At 44.8% G+C, this 18,408-nt stretch overlaps 1 protein-coding gene across 3 annotated transcripts; it reads left to right on the top strand.

Moving 5' to 3' along the window:
• Positions 1-258: 258 nt before the first annotated feature.
• LOC309870683 (cystatin-8-like) lies at positions 259-6,212 on the top strand. Of its 3 annotated transcripts, none has more exons than XM_082743039.1 (4): positions 259-473; positions 749-1,032; positions 4,449-4,562; positions 6,062-6,212. In XM_082743039.1, the coding sequence occupies exons 2-4, from the start codon at positions 757-759 to the stop codon at positions 6,143-6,145; spliced, it is 474 nt and encodes a 157-aa protein (XP_082599165.1). In that variant the 5' UTR covers positions 259-473; positions 749-756; the 3' UTR covers positions 6,146-6,212. The 3 variants fall into 3 exon arrangements, with proteins under 3 accessions (XP_082599165.1, XP_082599164.1, XP_082599163.1); XM_082743038.1 differs by having other exon boundaries at positions 704-1,032; XM_082743037.1 differs by having other exon boundaries at positions 259-1,032.
• Positions 6,213-18,408: the final 12,196 nt, after the last annotated feature.

Here is an 18,408-nt window from a genome sequence, read left to right as displayed (position 1 = left end):
GTTTGGCCATCAGGTTGGCTGGGTGACCCTTACCCTGGTAGGACAGCAGAGGAAAGTGCTATTGGCCCAAACAGAGGGGTTCCTGAGGCCAGGCTTTGGGGAAGCTGGGGTTACTGTGCAGGTGAGCAGGAGACCTCTGGATGGTCCCCACGGCTTGCCTGCTGTGTGTGAGCTGTCTGCACCAAAGGACAGTGGTTGCATCACAGGTGCTGGATTATGTCACAAAGTGTGTCCTGCCTATAGAGACATGGACAGAGAAGAGATCAGGAATGGGGGGGGCCTGACCAGAGATTAGGCACAAACTGAGTGCTATAGACCCAGGAGAACCACTGGCTGAGGCGTGGGCTACACCCAAATGCACAAGGAAGAGGGAGCAATCAGTGGGTATAGCAGGTTGGAGAGACCCCAGAGAGCCAAAGCCAGGAAAACTTGGGGCAGCAACACTTTCCACAGTCACATTTTAGAGGCCTAAGGTGTGGAAGCAGGATTGGGTGGTGAGGTGACCAGTGTAGGTCCTGGCCGACCTGGGTCTAAGTGTTCTTTTTGGAATTGCAGACCACAGCTGTGGGATGGATGGCAGAAGGCGGGTAGCAGGGACTCTTTAACTGGTTTCTTGTGGGTTGATTTCCTCAGAGACAGGGGTAGCCCTAAAGGGGAACCTAATGGCTCTTTCTTGAATTGAACTGGGCTGATGCTATTTTAGATCTTGGAACCAACAGCAACCGTAGCCATCCCATCCCACCTGCAGCTACAGCCATGGGAGAACGAGGAAGCTTGTTTGTGTCCTGGGACGGAAGGTCCATGACTAGATCCTGGGGGACTTGCTTGCTTCTGCTTACCATTTTGGTGGCCCTGGTATCCAGCACAGACCCAGGTAAAAAGAAGGTCAAGGTGTTGAGAGAATTAAAACTGATCAATGCCTCAAATGCCAACGTGAAGCAGTGTCTCTGGTTTGCCATGCAAGAATACAACAAAGAAAGTGAGGATAAGTACCTCTTCCAAGTGGTCAAGACAGTACAAGTCCAGCTGCAGGTAAAGATGTTCCCTCTCACTAGGCACTATGCCTATGGTGTCCCCGATTGAAGCCAGACTGAAAGAGTGGGCATGGGAGAAAAACAATGATATACAAAAGTCCTAAGTATGTGAGTGATCAAGTTACTTATACCTTGGCATGTCACTGTGACATCACTGCACTTTCTATGAATGCTTCCACTGTTTTTCTAAGTACTTTATGTGTACTAACTCATGCAAACTCCAAACTGCAAATCAAGTGTTCGTGATTTTTATTTGCTAGGGTTGGGAGACAAATTGAGTGCCATGAATATTCTGGAATAATGCTGCCATGGACAACATTTCAATCTGTCCACATAAGGTAGATTGTGGGGTTGAAAAGAGGCATGTGGTCTGTCTAATATATAGGTAATAATAATAATAATAAATTCTATAAAAATAATAATAATAAAAATAAATTCTCTTATCCTATGGTCTGTAATTCTTTGAATCCAGCATTCGTTTAGTGCAAGTGGAGGCAATCTGATTCTGAGTTTGTAAAACTGCATCCCTCCTCACAGGGTCAGGCATAGCCCAGTGCTAGGAAACATTGCTTAGTTGGATTCCATTGAGGATGATGCTCCCGGAGCTTGCAACACATAGCCCTGCATGCTATGGTCAAGAGGAAGCCCCCAGAATGGGGACTGAGCTTAATATACCATCCTCAGTCTGCAGGTTCATGGTGTGACTTGTAATTCCACCATGAAACTTGCGGGAGTGAATTGTAAAGATACTCAACAGAGAGGTCATTGTTGGTGGGGTTTACTCCACTTTTTATATCTCCATATGGTGTGTCCATTTGCAGAAGTTGGGCCAGTGTACATGTTGGCACTTATGACCCCATCCTTTTGGGTGGGCCAACAGTGCAGCTGTGAGCCAACAGTCTTGGGAGCCAACAGTCGGAATTTCCATAATATCATGCTGATGGCCTCTGTGTATTGACTGTCACACTGCACAATCCACCTGGAGAACTCCTGGAGCCCTTTTAAATAGAGGGATGGATTCTGGCTCTTGTAACTTCACCAGACCCCCTTGCAATTCTCTTTCTTTGGCACCCAAGTAGCACACATATTCAGTGAGTTTCTCCCACACTAGTTCTATGTTAGCTGCTGGAGATGAGGTGGTGAGATGGACAGAAATAATGACTCGTAGGGCTCCAGCAGCCTAATCAGAAAGGAACAGTGCCAAACCCGCCTGAGAGCTGGGGCATCTGACCTGATGAAACAGTACTGGGGGTCCAGAGGTCAGGGGAAGACTTCCCCGGAAAGGACCTGAGGAACTTGTAAATGTCTTACTGCACTGGCCTCACCGTCACCAATTAAATGAGGATCTCTAGGTGGGACCCAGGTCTCATATATGTTAAAACCTTCCAGGTGACCCCAATACGCAGTCAAGGCTGAGAACACCTCTTTAGGGAGTGATATTGGTGCTAAACCTGAGGGCAAACTAAGAGGGAATCAAGTGAAGGATGCTGGTTGGAAGTCATTTTGTTCAGGTTTCCCATAGCAGATCCTAGTGCTAGAATTCAAGTGCCATTAGTTTATTTGGGAGGCCATCCCAGAAAGCACCAGGAGGCCGGAGGAGGAGGGAGAGAGGGCAGGGAAGTGGCCAGTACAGAATGAGTTACTCTGCAGGTGACCACTATGGTCCTCCCTGTGACCTTGGGAAAAAATGCAAATCCTGCCTCAGAGTTTGGCCACCCTGCAAGGAGGGAAGCTCAGTTGCTTACTATCAACTCCCATCCACTGATGGCTAAGAGGTGTTCTTGGCTCCTGCAGGTCAAGAAGCCTCCAGGCAGGGAGACCCAGGGAGTGGCAGTTTTTGAGAACAGCAGAGGACTTGGGCACCATTCATAGCATCTGCTACAGGAGGGGAGCCAGGAGGACTGTGGGGCTGCATGGGGGTTAGGAAGAGCAGTCGGCATAGCTGGCTGCCAGTTGGAAGGAACATGGCTCACTCAGCAACTCAAAGGAGACAATGTGACTGGCCAGAGAGGTGGGCAGGGGCCAGACTCCTCAGGGCCTTGAAGATCATGGGAAAAACCCTTTTAAATTATCTTAGGAGTGTTGAGAAGCCACATAGACATTAAGTCGGGGAGGTCTTGGGATCCATGTGATCAGACTGGGGTTTTAAAACTGTCTATCTGGTCTAGTTATTTTTAGAAAGGATTGTGAGTGTTCCGTGAAAGTGATCATGTAACCAATAGCCTTGAGCTTCCCTCATGTCGGGTTTGCATTTCCCTGGAAATGAGCACATTGCACCCTTTGCTGCCCTCTGGTTGGCTGAGTAGAGAGGGCAGAAGTGTGGAAAGGGTGGATCACGGGGTTAGGGAATTGAAGTTTAGTTCTGGGCACCTACCTCTGTTGGAGCCCTGGGTCTCACCTTCTAGATGGAGGGTCACTGGTCACTTAGTTCCTCTGCCCAGTTTCCCTATGGAAAACAGAGGGAGTGACAGCCTTCCAGCAGAGGGCTGGTGTGCAGCCTGAGTTACTGTCTGCCAAGCTCGAGGAGCAGTGTTGGGCAAAGAACAAGCACCTGGTGAGGGTTAGCATATATTAGGACCGAAACGAAGTCCCGTTGGTGTTTTTCGAGGTTCCCAACTTAACACTCAAACCCTAGGGGCAACTCTGTCAGTGTCTTGTTGTCAACTAACCAGCTTCTCCCCCAAGGCAGGCCAGAGTCACCTTGTTAACTCTTTGGAATATAGCTAAAATGTAATACAATTTTATTAAAGACTTGAAGACAACCATGAGAAAAGACACCCTCTTTGTCTCCTCCTGCTATAATCTCTTAAAACCAGATAAAAAGTGATTTAAATGAGCATCATGAGTGGCCTTAACCACACTCAGCCATTAGTGAGTTCAGAAACTGCTGATGTCTTACTGAGGACCTACTGCTTCTCTGCTTACTAAACACTCAACAGAGAATAGCAAAACCAACTCCAGCCAACACAGCCCCTTTAAGGACTGCTGGCTAAAGTGATGGAGAAGCCCTCCAAAGCAGGAGTTGTCACCAGATAGCAGAGGGAGGGTTTGGGAAAGGAATCAGAGAGGAGCATCCAATGTGGCCGCAGGGCCTGTCCTTTCTTCTGGCCTGTGGGAACCTGTAGTATCTCAGGCCCAGGACAGATGATAGTTCTGGTAACCTCGTTCTTCTCCCTGATCCTTCATGGACCATGTGGTGTGCCCTGGACTCTGGGACTCTGAAGAGAGGGGATGGGGATTAGGCGATAGGGAGAGAGGATGAGGGGGAGAGTGGTTTTATTGTTGTTGTTGTTCTTGTTCTTGTTGTTTGTGGGTTTTTTTGTTTTGTTTTGTTTTTTGGTTTTTTGGGCTAAAACTTAAAGAAAAGTAAAATAAAAATCTTTTGAATAAAATGGCACCATTGCTAATTGACAGGTTACGGATCGTTTGGAATACTTTATTGATGTCGTAATTGGCCGCAGCAATTGTAGAAAGTTTTCAAACAGTACCGAAAACTGTTCCATTCAAGAGAACTCTAAACTGGAAAAGGTAGGTGACCAAATTTCTGTAATGGTTTCGGCTGCTCTGAGCCCCAGACAGAACTTGGGTTGCCTGTATCCTTTGAGGTCTGGATCACTCCCAAAGTTCTGCCCCAGAAGTGGGCTTTAGAGCAGAGCATAGACAACAAGGGAATGTGATGAACCCCTCTGAGTCTTTTCCTACCCCTCCTCCTAGGGGCAGAATGCTGCCAGGGTCACCCTTATTGCAAGGGATTCATCAACTCTGGCCTCTTAGTGTAGGAAAACTTGACAACATATGTTCATTGAAAGTATGTCCTCTTGGACCCAGAGGACCTAGAGCAACTCAGCCATTGCTGGCCCCGGATTGCTCATTCTTGTGAAGACACAAAAGGAAACTCATTCATCCACTCAGCTATGCATCAAAGCTTACTTTGCACCAGGTGGTATTTTGGGTGCTGGAGATTAAGCAGTGACTAAGCTGGACAGTGTTCCCACCCCCTCACAGTTACAGTTGATTCTCGCCAGGCTCAGCCATGATTTCCAGGAAGGTCATGGAAGAGCCCAGAGACACCCCCCCACCCCCCACCCCCAAAAAAGGGCTGATCTGTCCCAGGATCTTTTAGCCTCAAGCCTGTATTTCTGATCTCAGAGGTGGGGAGAGCCCCACATTGATCCAAGTCCTAAGTATGATTTTGGTGAAAGCTTTCTTCAGGTCTGTGCTTCATTTTCTTCTTTCTTTCTTTCTTTCTTTCTTTCTTTCTTTCTTTCTTTCTTTCTTTCTGTTCAGTTAGCCACTGTATAGTACTGTATAGTACATAATTAGTCCTTTACACAGTGTTCAATGATTCATTAGTAAGTGTAACACCCAGTGCTCATCAGAGCATGTGCCCTCCTCAATACCCATCATCCTGTTACCCTCTCCCCCTACACTCCTCCCCTCTGAAAACCCCAATTGTTTCTCAGGGCCCATAGTATCTCATGGTTCAAATCCCTCTCCGATTTCTTCCCCTTTGGATTTCCCTCTCTTCTCCTATGGTCCTTCATACTCTTGCTTATGTTCTGAAATGGAGAGAAAGTCTCTTTGGAATAAAAGATGGTAGGCCCTAGATCCCTCCAGACTGGTCTGGTTATTGGAACAAAAGGCAATATTAGACTTGTTATTAGAAAAAAAAATACATTATTTAATTATTTAAGATAACATACATTAGATCATATCTGACATAGAATTGCTTTCTTTACACTATAGAAAATATTAGAGAGAATTAAAAATAAAATCGTTTACATCTGATCTCCCAGCAAAACATGATGATTGTTAGTATTTGCTTTCTATCCCTGGTACTTGTGAGAACAGAGACTCCTCCAGGTATCTGCTGATGGCTGCAAAGTTCTAGCAGATTCCTAGGAACACTCATTGATGGCTGATGAAACATCCTCCAGCATATTCCTAAGCTAATACCTAGCAGTAAGACACAATTTCCCCTCTTTTTTGGTATTACTGATTTTTGCTGTGATTGTGGTCTTTTTCAGAAAGTAATGTGCAGTTTTTTGGTTGGAGCACTCCCCTGGAATGGTGAATTCATGGTGATGAAGAAGCAGTGTGCAGACGCTTAGGGGGTTCGGAAGCACCCCCTGCCCCCACCACCTTTCTCTGTGAGGAGATAAATGGCATGCATTGTGTTACCAATGTGCTTTCCTCATGCATGCTTCTTTCCTTATTTTGTTTCCTAGTTTCTTATTAGGTGGTGACAAAAGATGGGTATGTCCAATTCCTTTTTCTTTTCTTCCTTCCTTTTTTTTTTTGGCCTCAAGGGAAACCCTTTGACTTTGGCCAACTTGGTGACTCACCACCAGGAATAAGTTTGTCCCTGAGTACAAAGGATTGAGTGAGGTCTGCAAATTTGTGGAGGGATTCATTTTAGATTGGGTAATAACCCCTTCCAGAGTTCTGAAGCCAGAAGGTGCTAACTCAACAGGTTCCTTCTGGAAGCTTCCTTTCAGCCTGAGGCTCTTTTTCCTGAGAGTTCTGAGTCCACAGGTCACCTGGGCTGGGATAGCTCCTGCAGAAGAAGCAGTCTTCCCCTGTGGGGTCTCTGTGATTTGGGAAACTTGTGTTTCTTCTCCTGTAAATGTCAACAATGGTCACACCAAGAGAGGGGAAGCACAATGACACCTCCAGAGTAAGCCGCGTTGTTCCTGTGTACCTGCTTGTGTGTGTGTGTGTGTGTGTGTGTGTGTGTGTGTGTGTATGGAGAGATTGAGAAAAAGAGAGACAGAGACAGAATTGGGGAATGGAAAAGGAAGTGGGCAAACAAGGATGATACCAGGAGATGAAATTCTCTTGAAGAAAATAATCATTAAAAACAAGTCAGTCTAGGAGCACCTGGGTGGCTCAGTGGATTAAAAGCCTCTGCCTTCGGCTCAGGTCATGATCCCAGGGTCCTGGGATTGAGTCCTGCATCAGGCTCCTTGCTCAGAGACGAGCCTGCTTCTCCCTCAGCCTACTCCTCCCTCGGCTTGTGCTCTCTCTCTCTGACAAATAAATAAATAAAACCTTAAAAAAAATAAGTCAGTCCAATGGGGAATTATTTAATGGGTTTTGCAGATGAAAGAGTTCTGGAGATTAGTTGCACAACAGTGTGACTATGCTTAACACTATTGAACTGTATACTTAAAAATGGTGAAGATGGCAGATTTTATATATGTTTACCAGGATTAAAAATTAAAAAAAAAATAAGTGGACATGTCTGTTTTTTTTTTTTAAGATTTTATTTTATTTATTTGTCATAGAGAGAGAAGCGAGAGCAAGCACAGGCAGACAGAGTGGCAGGAAGAGGCAGAGGGAGAAGCAGGCTCCCTGCCAAGCAAGGAGCCCGATGTGGGACTCGATCCCAGGACGCTGGGATCATGACCTGAGCTGAAGGCAGCCGCTTAACCAACTGAGCCACGTGTCTGTTTTAACCATAGTGTTGAGTACAATTCAGAAGGCCAACTATATTTCAAACATGCATACACAAGGACCAGGCTTCACCTCACAGGTCCTGGAAGTTGGTAGGAATTGCAGTATTTCTGCCCCAGACTGAATGAGGCCGTGAAACTCAAAGCTGATTCCTTTTGCCTCTGGTCCCTGTGTTTTACCTAACTGATGTATTACGGGTAGGGACACTGCACCACTTGGAGCGGCAGGGGACGTGTGACATGCACCTTGCAAAACCCTTGCTTTTCTGTGGCTCTCCCTGCTCTCCCAATTAGCCTCCATGATTTTCTTCAGGCACTCCCAGCTCCATGCCCACTGCTGATGAAGCCCCTGCCCTGCTTCCTCTTCCCCCTCTGAAGATACTCATCTAATTAAGGCACAAAGGTTTGGATCTGAAACAGATTTTTGCATTACTTGGACCTACTATGCTTATTCTGATTAAAGAGGATTCTTTCCTTCAGGCCAGGAAGTCTCCATCAAAAATTACCCTCCATCCCTCCACCTCTGACACATGGATGGATCTCCTTATGTGGGGGCAGCGATCTATCACTCAGCTTTGGAGGGGCTTGCAGGACTGGTCCCCTTAAGGCTCTATGAGTCTCCGCTGTTTGTGGAACAGTATAAGTCATGTGAAAATGTTTTAGGAAAGACTGTGTTTTTGGAATAACATCTTGGAACTGTCTTTCCTTATGGATAGGTGGGCAGGAATCGAATGTCTGGAGCAGGCCAGCAGGGCTGTGTGGGACTAGCCTGGACAAGCTGGGGATGGGGGTGACTGCTGTCTCTGCTCTGTTTGGGTCGGCTTCCCCCACAAGTCCAGAGATATGCCATGTGTGTCTATGCATTCATAAGCAGGGGTCTATTTCTAAGTATATTTTAACATTTAAATTTTATTTAATTTAACCTCATCTCTTTTCAATCTGTCTCTCCAAATCTCTTTCATTTCATGAAACAAAATGCAAGGCAGGCTTTACTTTCATTTTCTGGATTTCATGTCCTTGTTGCTAAGATGTTACTGGAGTACACTTTCTCTCTCTCTCTTACACACACACACACACACACTCACTCACTTCCTCTGTGGAGAAGAGGAGTCCCCCAAGGTAGGCCCTGCAGTCTCCATTAGGTTGTACTGTCTGTGGGCCTTGGACCCCAAGCACTTCTGTCTGGGTCTGGGACACAGGAGCACTGGAGCACTGGAGCCCCAGGAGGCCATGAATATCAGGGAAATGGGTCTTGACAAGACAAGCCACATGATTTTGGTGCTTCTAGACTCAGAACTGGTATGGGTGGGGTGGGGGTGTCCTGCATTCACCTGATGACTGGTCATGGCCATGCTGTGTGTAAGAACAAGAAATGAATGCATTTAGCCAAATCCTGGGCTGGGTGAGAACCACACAGGCTGAGACCCCCACAGGCAGACAGGGGTCTGCCAGGACCAGAGGTGAGCCCTCTGAGGACACATGGACAGCAGTGGCAGGGAGCTCAGGGCCTCAGACCTAGGAAAGGTCCAGGTGCGCCATGTGGAGAGCACAGTCCAGTTCTGATCTCCATCTCAGAGGATATGAGTGCTGTCCCAGGTGTGATGCTTCATACTGCAGCACCTTTATCACCAAATCTACCCCTCATATGTTCTCCATGACCTTGGAGAGCATCAGGACTGCCTGGCTCCCAGGGGCCTCCCGGAACTGAAATAGTGGGGGTGGGTGTGCAGAGTGATTTTGCATGTCTGCACAGAAAGGGAGGGCATTTCCCCTTCTATGCAGTTGGTAGTTTTAGATTGGATTTTGTAGATGCATTTCTAGTGTTTCCAAAGGAATCAGGGACAGTCAATCGGTCAAGACCCAGGGACGGATGGAAACTAGTGAGAGTATAGGAAGTATGGAGGGACACCACCTCCAACTTCATGCTCTGCAGTGGGGGCTCCCTGGGAGTGGGCTGCAAGGTGGAGCTCTGGAAATGGACCCGGGACTCAGAGAAAGGGCTGCCCCACTTCCTCTCCCCCAGTGCCATGTTCTTCACTTCTTGCTCCTCTTCTAGGTCTTTGTCAAGAAAAAAAGTTTACCTGAAACTTAGAATAAGATACAGAGAAGTCAGTATGTACTTTTTATGCCAATTTAGACATTGTTCAATGGGTCTAACGAGGAGTCTTGAGTTTTCCAGGGACTGTACCTCTGTTTGATATTCTGTTCATTATTGGTTAAAAGCCAGACTTTAAAGTCATGTGTTCATTTGTGGGCATCTTTTTTTCCTGAGAGGTGCAAATGACTCCTGACTCTGAGATGGGCCTCCTCACATCACTGTCACTTGTTAGGGAAGTGAGAGGGGTTCAAGACCGTAAGTGATAAATACAAATATCAGTGAGTGAAAAGCTGTATTGATGCATATAAATGCTGGCCCCTAGTTCAAGGGCTTGGAGGCTATGAGAAACACTCATCAGTCAGCTGGGAGTCCAGAGAAAGTAACACCAAGAATGCCATATTTCACCCTTGACTAGGAGAGGGTAAGGGCTCAAACAGACAACTGCCACCCATTGCCAAATGGGGACTTTTCGGTTTTGAATGTATGATGCCAAGAGACAATGAAGTGAACAATGTGCTCTTGGAGCAATAGACTTTCCTGTTTTCTGGTTCTAAACTCTTCCGAGTTTTTGTTTTTGATATCTACACCCCCCAATACAGAGACATTCTGAGTGAGCAGCAGGGAACACTGACCACAAGTCCCAATAGTCTGAAAAGACAGATTCCTGCCTTGTTAACCAGATTCCTGGGGATTTGTCACATGCACCACGGATGCAGATAGATCACCCAGGTACAGCTGATAAAACCCCAGACTATGCCCTGTGTCTGAGGTAAGGTGACAAAAACCTCAGGGCCCCATATAGGCATGTCTGATTGTAAAATTAGCCCCTGACTTTGGTTTTGAATAAAACCACACTAGTTTGTCCCCATAAACTGCCTGAAAGCCAGCACATGCTGTAGGACATGTCCAGGAAACCGGTCCAGAGTGGAGATTTGACTAAAGCCCATACATTGAACATCTCCTTCCCCATGCCATTACCATTTTAAAAACAGAAATAAAGAAAACAGAAAGGATGGCAGTAAACTAGTCAGGTCATTGTGGTTGTTTCCATGAGGGAAATTTTACCAACCCAGAGTCTTGCTTCTATTAAAAAAGAACATATTAACTTCTTAAAAATAAGAAGAAAAAAAAATCAGTTAGCATTTGTGGGGAAAAAAGAAAACCCAGTTTCTTGTGGCAAATGTCAAACTGGCAAAAACGCTGGTTTTGTTGGGCAGATACTGATTTATGCACTGAACAAAGCAGAGTAAATGCGTAGTTTACAGGCTTTAATAGTTTAAACGTCAGCAGAATAGAAGAATCAGATAGCACTTACAAACCCATAAACAGGAAATCCAAAGGAATGCTAACAATCCACCCAGGCTAAACTCAGGAAAGAAATTAAAGCATAATATAGGGGAGCACCAAACTAAGAAAATAAAAATGTGATTGAAATTTGTATATTCATGAAATGGAGACTCTTGAACTTTTTTTTTTAAGATTTTTATTTATTTATTTGACAGAGAGAGAGATCACAAGCAGGAAGGAAGGCAGGCAGAGAGAGGAGGAAGCAGGCTTTCCGCAGAGCAGAGAGCCCGATGTGGGGCTTGATCCTGGGATCATGACCTGAGCAGAAGGCAGAGGCTTTAACCCACCGAACCACCCAGGCACCCTGACTCTTGCATTTTTTAAGATTATGTCAAAAACAAGAAAACAGGCCCCCAAATGGGTCACTTATGCTAAGCCCCTGACACTAAACTGAGATTTAGTTTTCATTATAGTCTGGGCTCTCCTAGAAACAGAATCTTAACTAGTCAGTCGGGAATCACCTGATCAGCTCTAGTGAGGTAATCTAGGTAATGGGCCTGCCATACCCTAAAGCAAAGTAACCTAGTGATAACGAGTCTGGTTCCTTCCTTCCTTCCTTTCTTTCTTTCTTTCTTTCTTTCTTTCTTTCTTTCTTTCTTTCTTCCTTCCTTCCTTCCTTCCTTCCTTCCTTCCTTCCTTCCTTCCTTCTGTCCATCCTTCCTTCCTTCCTTTTGCATGTATCCTACTTGATCCCACTTCCTCCTGCCCATAAAAGTCTTCATTTTGTACTGCTCTGCCAAGCTTCTGATATCTGCTGGACTGCATGCTGTCTGGTTCAAGACACACTGAATAAGGCCACTAAGATCACTAAAATTTACTCAGTTGAATTTTGTTTTCTAAAAATATTAAACCTGTAGGATATTCATAAGAGACAGTTACCACATACCAATCTTGGCATGTTGGAAATTTCTTGGTAGACAAAGGTACACCAAAGAACTGCAGGAGAGAAAGCAGAAGAGAAAGTATTAATATCAGAAGTAGTAGAATTTCATTTATTCTTCTCCTACCCACTTAAGCCCCCATGTTGCATCACCACTTCCTCATATCAGGGAATCATATGATAGTTGTCTTTCTCTGCTTGACTTATTTCACTAAGCATGATACGCTCTAGTTCCATCCATGTTGTCGCAAATGGCAAGATTTCATTTCTTTTGATGGCTGCATAGTATTCCATTGTGTATATATACCACATCTTCTTGATCCATTCATCTGTGGATGGACATCTAGGTTCTTTCCATAGTTTGGCTATTGTGGACATTGCTGCTATAAACATTCGGGTGCACGTGCCCCTTTGGATCACTACATTTGTATCTTTAGGGTAAATACCCAATAGTGCAATTGCTGCATCATAGGGCAGTTCTATTTTCAACATTTTGAGGAACCTCCATGCTGTTTTCCAGAGTGGCTGCACCAGCTTGCATTCCCACCAACAGAGTAGGAGGGTTCCCCTTTCTCCGCATCCTCGCCAGCATCTGTCATTTCCTGACTTGTTGATTTTAGCCATTCTGACTGGTGTGAGGTGATACCTCATTGTGGTTTTGATTTGTATTTCCCTGATGCCGAGTGATATGGAGCACTTTTTCATGTGAGGGAGACAAACCATAAGTGACTCTTAATCTCACAAAACAAACTGAGGGTTGCTGGGGGGAGGGGGTTTGGGAGAAGGGGTGGGATTATGGACATTGGAGAGGGTATGTGCTTTGGTGAGTGCTGTGAAGTGTGTAAACCTGGTGATTCACAGACCTGTACCCCTGGGGATAAAAATATATGTTTATAAAAAATAAAAAATTAATTAAAAAAAAAGAAGTAGTAGAATTTAGAATAAGCAGAGTGAAGAAGGAGTCTTTCTCTGGAAAATTTATTCTGAGATGCCATGAAAATACAAATACAATGGCACTGACAGACACCTAATCCCAATATTATAGAAGTGATGAAATCACAAAGAGAGTGGAAAATTGAGAAAACTCAGAAGTTGGCACATCTAGTTGGGGGCAGGATCAAGGATCTAGATCAAGTAAGTCAAATAATGAGACCATTTTGTTTCCAAGGGATATAAAATGATTTCACTGTACTCTACAAGGAAAGAGAGTAAGGAGAGAGAATGAAACCTAGGACTGCAGCTGGAGAGAATGGCCAGAAGACCCTGCATAGACACCTTTAGGTTGAGGGATGGGAAATATGACCCTTCTGCTGACTGTGGGTTCTTTGTCCCTGTTGATTTTTCCTGGTAAATTGCACTCTGCCAAATGTCCCCAAGTCTCCTGCGGAGTGTGCCCCTGATTTCCTGTCAGGAACTAGACCAAAAGTGGTGTATTCCAATCGTTCCCAGTCTCCCTCTCTAGCACCTCCTAACTCAACCAGCACCTACACTGAATTGTTGTCATGACACCAGTCTCTTTCCTCAAGTATTCAAAGGGCCATCAAGGGCAATTGTGTTTAACCAGTATCATTTATGTTGATACTTGGTGCATTTTCCTCACTTTCAAAATTAGATTATATAGAATATAGATTAGTCTATAGAGCAAAGGGACATGATCAAAGTTTTCTCTTGCCTTGTTCACTAGACTTCCAAAGAATGTGCTGGGGCTGGTCAACTCACTGCCATTGACCTCATTCAGGGCCAGTGAGAGATGTTCTGCAGTCCTCCCTGAGGAACTGGACCTCTACTGCAGGTCCCACTGGTGTGGCTTTTCAGGAAGGAGAGGGGACTTTCAGTGCCTAGATGGACCTTCTGCAGGCCTGGTGGTGGGGACTGGACAATTCCCTCCTTTTACACTTCCACCTCTGTCCAGAGCTGTTTTATTCTCCCCCAGGAGGCCCTTGTCTGCTCCACACCTGTCTGGCTATGGATCTGTTAGGACGCTTACATTTGTGAGTCACCAATAGACTCAAGCCAGGGCAGTGGCCTTGGGGACAGACAGTAGAAGTGGCAAGATCTAGTGCCTCCTCCCACTTGCTCACTATAGGCCTTGTTCCACCAAAGAGTCGAAAAATGTTAGTTCTATGGTCTCCTTTATTCTTGAGCTGACACAGAGTTTGATTGTTGCAACTTCAAAGTAGGCCAGGATCAAAACAGATTAGTGTTCTTGGCCAAAGAACAGAGAGTCCTTGGACTGGCAATAGGTTAGGCTTGAGTTTGGGAGATCTCCAGCTTTTATTTAGACACAGGGTGCATCTGTAGCATGCACCCTCTTATCTATGTGAACAAGAATGGGAATCTGTGGATCACTTTTAGGAAACAATTGCCAGGGGGTTGGTAATGACTTTGTTCACTACCCCACACAGCTTTTCACCTTGGACATTGCAAATGATAGGCTTATCCCAAGGTATGCACACATGCAAGTGCCTTTCTTGCTCTGCCCTGCTCTGCTGGGTTCTAATGGCCTAAATCTAGTCCCTCGGTGCACATGCAAAAGAAGCCCCTTCTGTACTCACTCACTCAGCCTCACTTGCTACTGGAAAAAGAAATGGAATGTGGGACTGTTCCCATTGCCAAGATGGGGAGCCTGACCTATGGTGGAACTAGGTTCAACTTGCTCAGTGTTACAACAAATTCACCCATAAGGCTAAAGATCAGAGAATTGCTCTAAAGTCCTGGGAAACAGGACTTCCTCCTGACAAAGAAAGTTGATTTGAAATAAGGGTGATTTCTGCAGGCTCTTTTCCAATTCAGCCACCCTGGGAGAAAGACTTAAAAACACGGCTATAAGAAGAATCACCACAGTAGACTATAATGGCTGGAATTACCAGTCACATAAGTCTATCTGCTTCACAGAGACAGGTGAATGCCAGGGAGGATAGGCAACTTTTCCAAAATGAGACAAGAGCCCAGGTGTCCTGACTCCAGGGCTGGTGTTTCATGTGTCTTGCTGTTTTGGTTTCATCCCTTGTTGTTGATGCTTCTGTAGCTCAGCACCTGTTTTGGCAAGTGGCCAGTAAATAATGGATGAGATGAAGGAATGGATGATGGGACCACTTTCCTTCCTAGCCTTATTTGCTTTTCAAGGTCATTAATCCAAATGGAACAGGGCTCCCTTGGGGCAGACTTTGAAACCTTAGTTGCACAGCCTTTCATGGGTGTCTCTTTCTGGTAAATGGCTAGAATCTGTTCTCCTGAGCAGATCCTCAATCCTGCAGGTGGGGAAGGCTTCATGGAGTTTGGATTGGAGGGCAAGAGGTATAGAGAGAGAGGGAGAAATAAATTGCTAGGCAACTTAATTTACTAATGTTATCTGATCCTACAGCCTGGTTGGCTCCAGAATTTCCACAAAGGAAAGTTCCCCATAGCAATCTGGAGGGAAGAGGAGTTGGAGGATTTGTCTAGATCTGCTTTCCCACAATTTGTATAGGAATGAGAAGGATACAATTGTTCATACCAAGTGGAGGAGCTACTGATTGCTATAACCATGGAGACAGAGGGTGTCAAGGGCCTTGGACTCCCCCCCCCCCACAGCCCACCATGCTTCTGACTGTACCCTTCTTAAAAGACAACCTTTGATACAGGTTAGCACTATCCATTGGATGCCCTCTCCTTCACCTAAACCCTGCCTAATATGTCGAAAGTGATCTGTATTGAAAAACACTAAAGATGGTGACTGCCATTTTGTAAATGGTTTGTTAGTTCTTTCCCTTTTTCCCCCTAAGGATGGACTTATTTATTTTAGAGAGAGACCATATGCGGGGGGTGGGGGTGGGCAGAAGGAAAGAGAAAACCTCAAGCAAACTCCCCACTGAGTGCAGAGCCTGACACAGAACCTGATCTCATGATCCTGAGATCATGACCTGAACTGAAATCAAGTCGAATGCTTAACTGACCGAGTCATCCAGGCACCCCGGGTTTGTAATTTCTCATTCCAACAGAAGTCTGTTCTCTTTAGCCAAAGGTCCAGGATAGGACAGTCTAACAAGACAGAAAACTATACATACTAACTCTTCTACTCCAGTCAAGAAAAAAACTGACCTCATCCTCACATATGTCAGTAAAACCTTAGTGGGAAGCCTAGATCTCCACCCTCTCGGGGGCTATAATATGGCTTTCTACTGCCTGGTGTCTGTGGAGATGATAGGGGGAGTCTGGACATCCACCTGGCAGTGGAGAGGTCCCTAACTACCTCTACAACGCAGTAATCGGGTGGTGCCTTTGGTCCCCTTGCTGAAGAGGTGCTGGAGAGGCTAGCTAAAACAGGAAGTTTGAATAGGAGCCAAAGTTGCATAACATGATATGAAAATGTCCAAGCTTTAACAAAAGAATCTGTTCTCGTACCAACCAGGAGGATCTCAAACTGAATCAATAAATGCAACATTCAGATGATAGAGATGTTAGGCATACCTAAAAAACATTTTAAAGTAGCTGTGATAAAGTGGTTCAAGAAATAATTATGAACACAAATGAAACACTCCTAAGATTAAAAAAAAAAAAAGAAAACCTCAGAAAAGAAATAGAAAATCTCAGCCAAGACATAAGATGTGAAAAAGAACCAAAGTGGATATTCTATAAATGAAAAATATAATAGCTGAAATTAAAAAGAAAAAAAAAACACTGAATGGATGGGCTCACTAGCAGAATGGAGGGAGCAGAGGAAATTATCACTAAGCTGGAAATAGAATAATAGAAATTATGCAATTCTTCAGATTGAATATAGGCATAAAAATAAAGAATGGAGCCTTAGGGACCAGTATGACTATAAAAAAGTCTAAAGTTTGTTTAATCAGAGTCGGAGAAAGGGGGACAGAGGAGAGGAATAAGGAAGAACTTTAAAAGAAAATGGCTGAAAATTCCCTAAATTTGGCTAGAAATATTAATTCACAGATTTTAGAAACTGAGCAAATCACAAACAGAGTAATTCCTTAAACTACCCTTAAACTTCTGGAAACTACAGACAAATAAAAAAAATCTTTAAACCAGTCAGAGAAAAATGGCATCCTACCTATAGAGGGAAATCAATTTGAGGGAAAGCCTGGAACAAGATAGGACTGATGCATATATATACATTTTTTTTTCTGTCAAAGCATGTAAACCCAGTATTGTATAGACAACAATACGTGAAAAAACCCCACAAGTATATAACTCATGTTTCCATTTATGTAACATTCTTAAAGTGACGAACTATAGAAAGGAGGATCAGATTAATGGTTTCCAGGGATTGAGGTGGGGATGGAAGCAGTGTGCAGCTGTAGAGGCAACATAAGCGATCCCTGTGGATGGAAATGTTCCATATTCTGACTGCATCACTGTCAATATCCTGGTTGTGATATTGGACCATCATGCGAGATGTTACCCTTGGACGAAACTGGGTAAAGGATACACAGAATCTGTGTGAGTTCTTACGACTGCATGTGGATTTGGAGTTATCTCAAAATAAACAAGTTTGATTTAAAAAAAACTTCAAAAAAAAGTTTTAAAAAACTGGGAGCTTATAAGTCACCTCTCTGTCCTAACGAGTAACAAGCTGAATAGCCTGACAATAGATTGATAAGAGATCAGAGGACACAGAGCAAACTGCTGCCCTGATGACTGGAGAGACACAGAGACGATTACAGGGGTCCTGGTTTACCAGAGCAGAGACTAGCAGAAACCACCGCAGCAACCATTGTCAGAGCAGGCAAGCCTCAATTTCAATGGACAAGTTGCTGGAGGCTCAGTAAGGACAACTCATAAAAACTCCAGGGAAACCCAGGCATTGCAGTGTGAGGGAGACGTCCCCACAGTATTGTGAGATTTACCACTGGCAATTCAACAAGATTCCCCCAGTAAGTATCAGAGAGAAGTCCCTATTTTGGGCAGGAGGAGGGAAAGGAACCATTTTGAAATACCCCAAAGCCCTCTATTGTTAACGAGGTCTGACCTCAGGGGAAACTAACTAACCAGGGACTAACCTGCTGGGTTATTGTCAGAGCCTCACTACACAACTTGTAGCTGGCTCTAGCTACGCTGGGCATTCACAATGCCTCATACAGGCGAATATAAGATTCTGTGTGAATAGATGGATGAAAATAGGTCTCAGGAACTAGAACGAATGCTGGTCTGGAATGTTTTAGAAAATGCAATAAGGAAAAGAATTGAGGCAAACTCTCTTAGAAGAGAGGATAAGAAGCAATCTTTTTCTCTATGATTGTTTTTTCTGGAGAACCCAAGAGAGTTGGGTGAAAAGCATACCTGGTCACTGGATGTCGGAGGCAGGCCCCTGGACAGGGCGGCCTCCGCCATTAAAAGATGGCGCCTGGCTAGTTGCCAGGTTAGGATTGCCTCATGAGACTAAGTGGAATGCCCAAAGAGGAAGTAAACAGCATTGGTTGGTAGCGAAGTTGTTCCTTTAGGTGCACAGCCTGATTCGCTCCCTCCTGTACCCTGCTCGCTGATTGGTCATGTAAGCGTATATAAGTGTGTAGACTTGCGGAAATAAAGAGAGAGAAGAGAGAGAAGATGCATCCGAACCAGGGCGTCTTGTCGTCCTTGCGGGGCGAGGGCGATAAC

The sequence above is a fragment of the Mustela nivalis genome, assembly GCF_964662115.1.
Source record: "Mustela nivalis genome assembly, chromosome: 8".
In the NCBI taxonomy this organism is placed as follows: domain Eukaryota; kingdom Metazoa; phylum Chordata; class Mammalia; order Carnivora; family Mustelidae; genus Mustela; species Mustela nivalis.
This window is presented reverse-complemented; position numbering and strand designations above follow the sequence as displayed.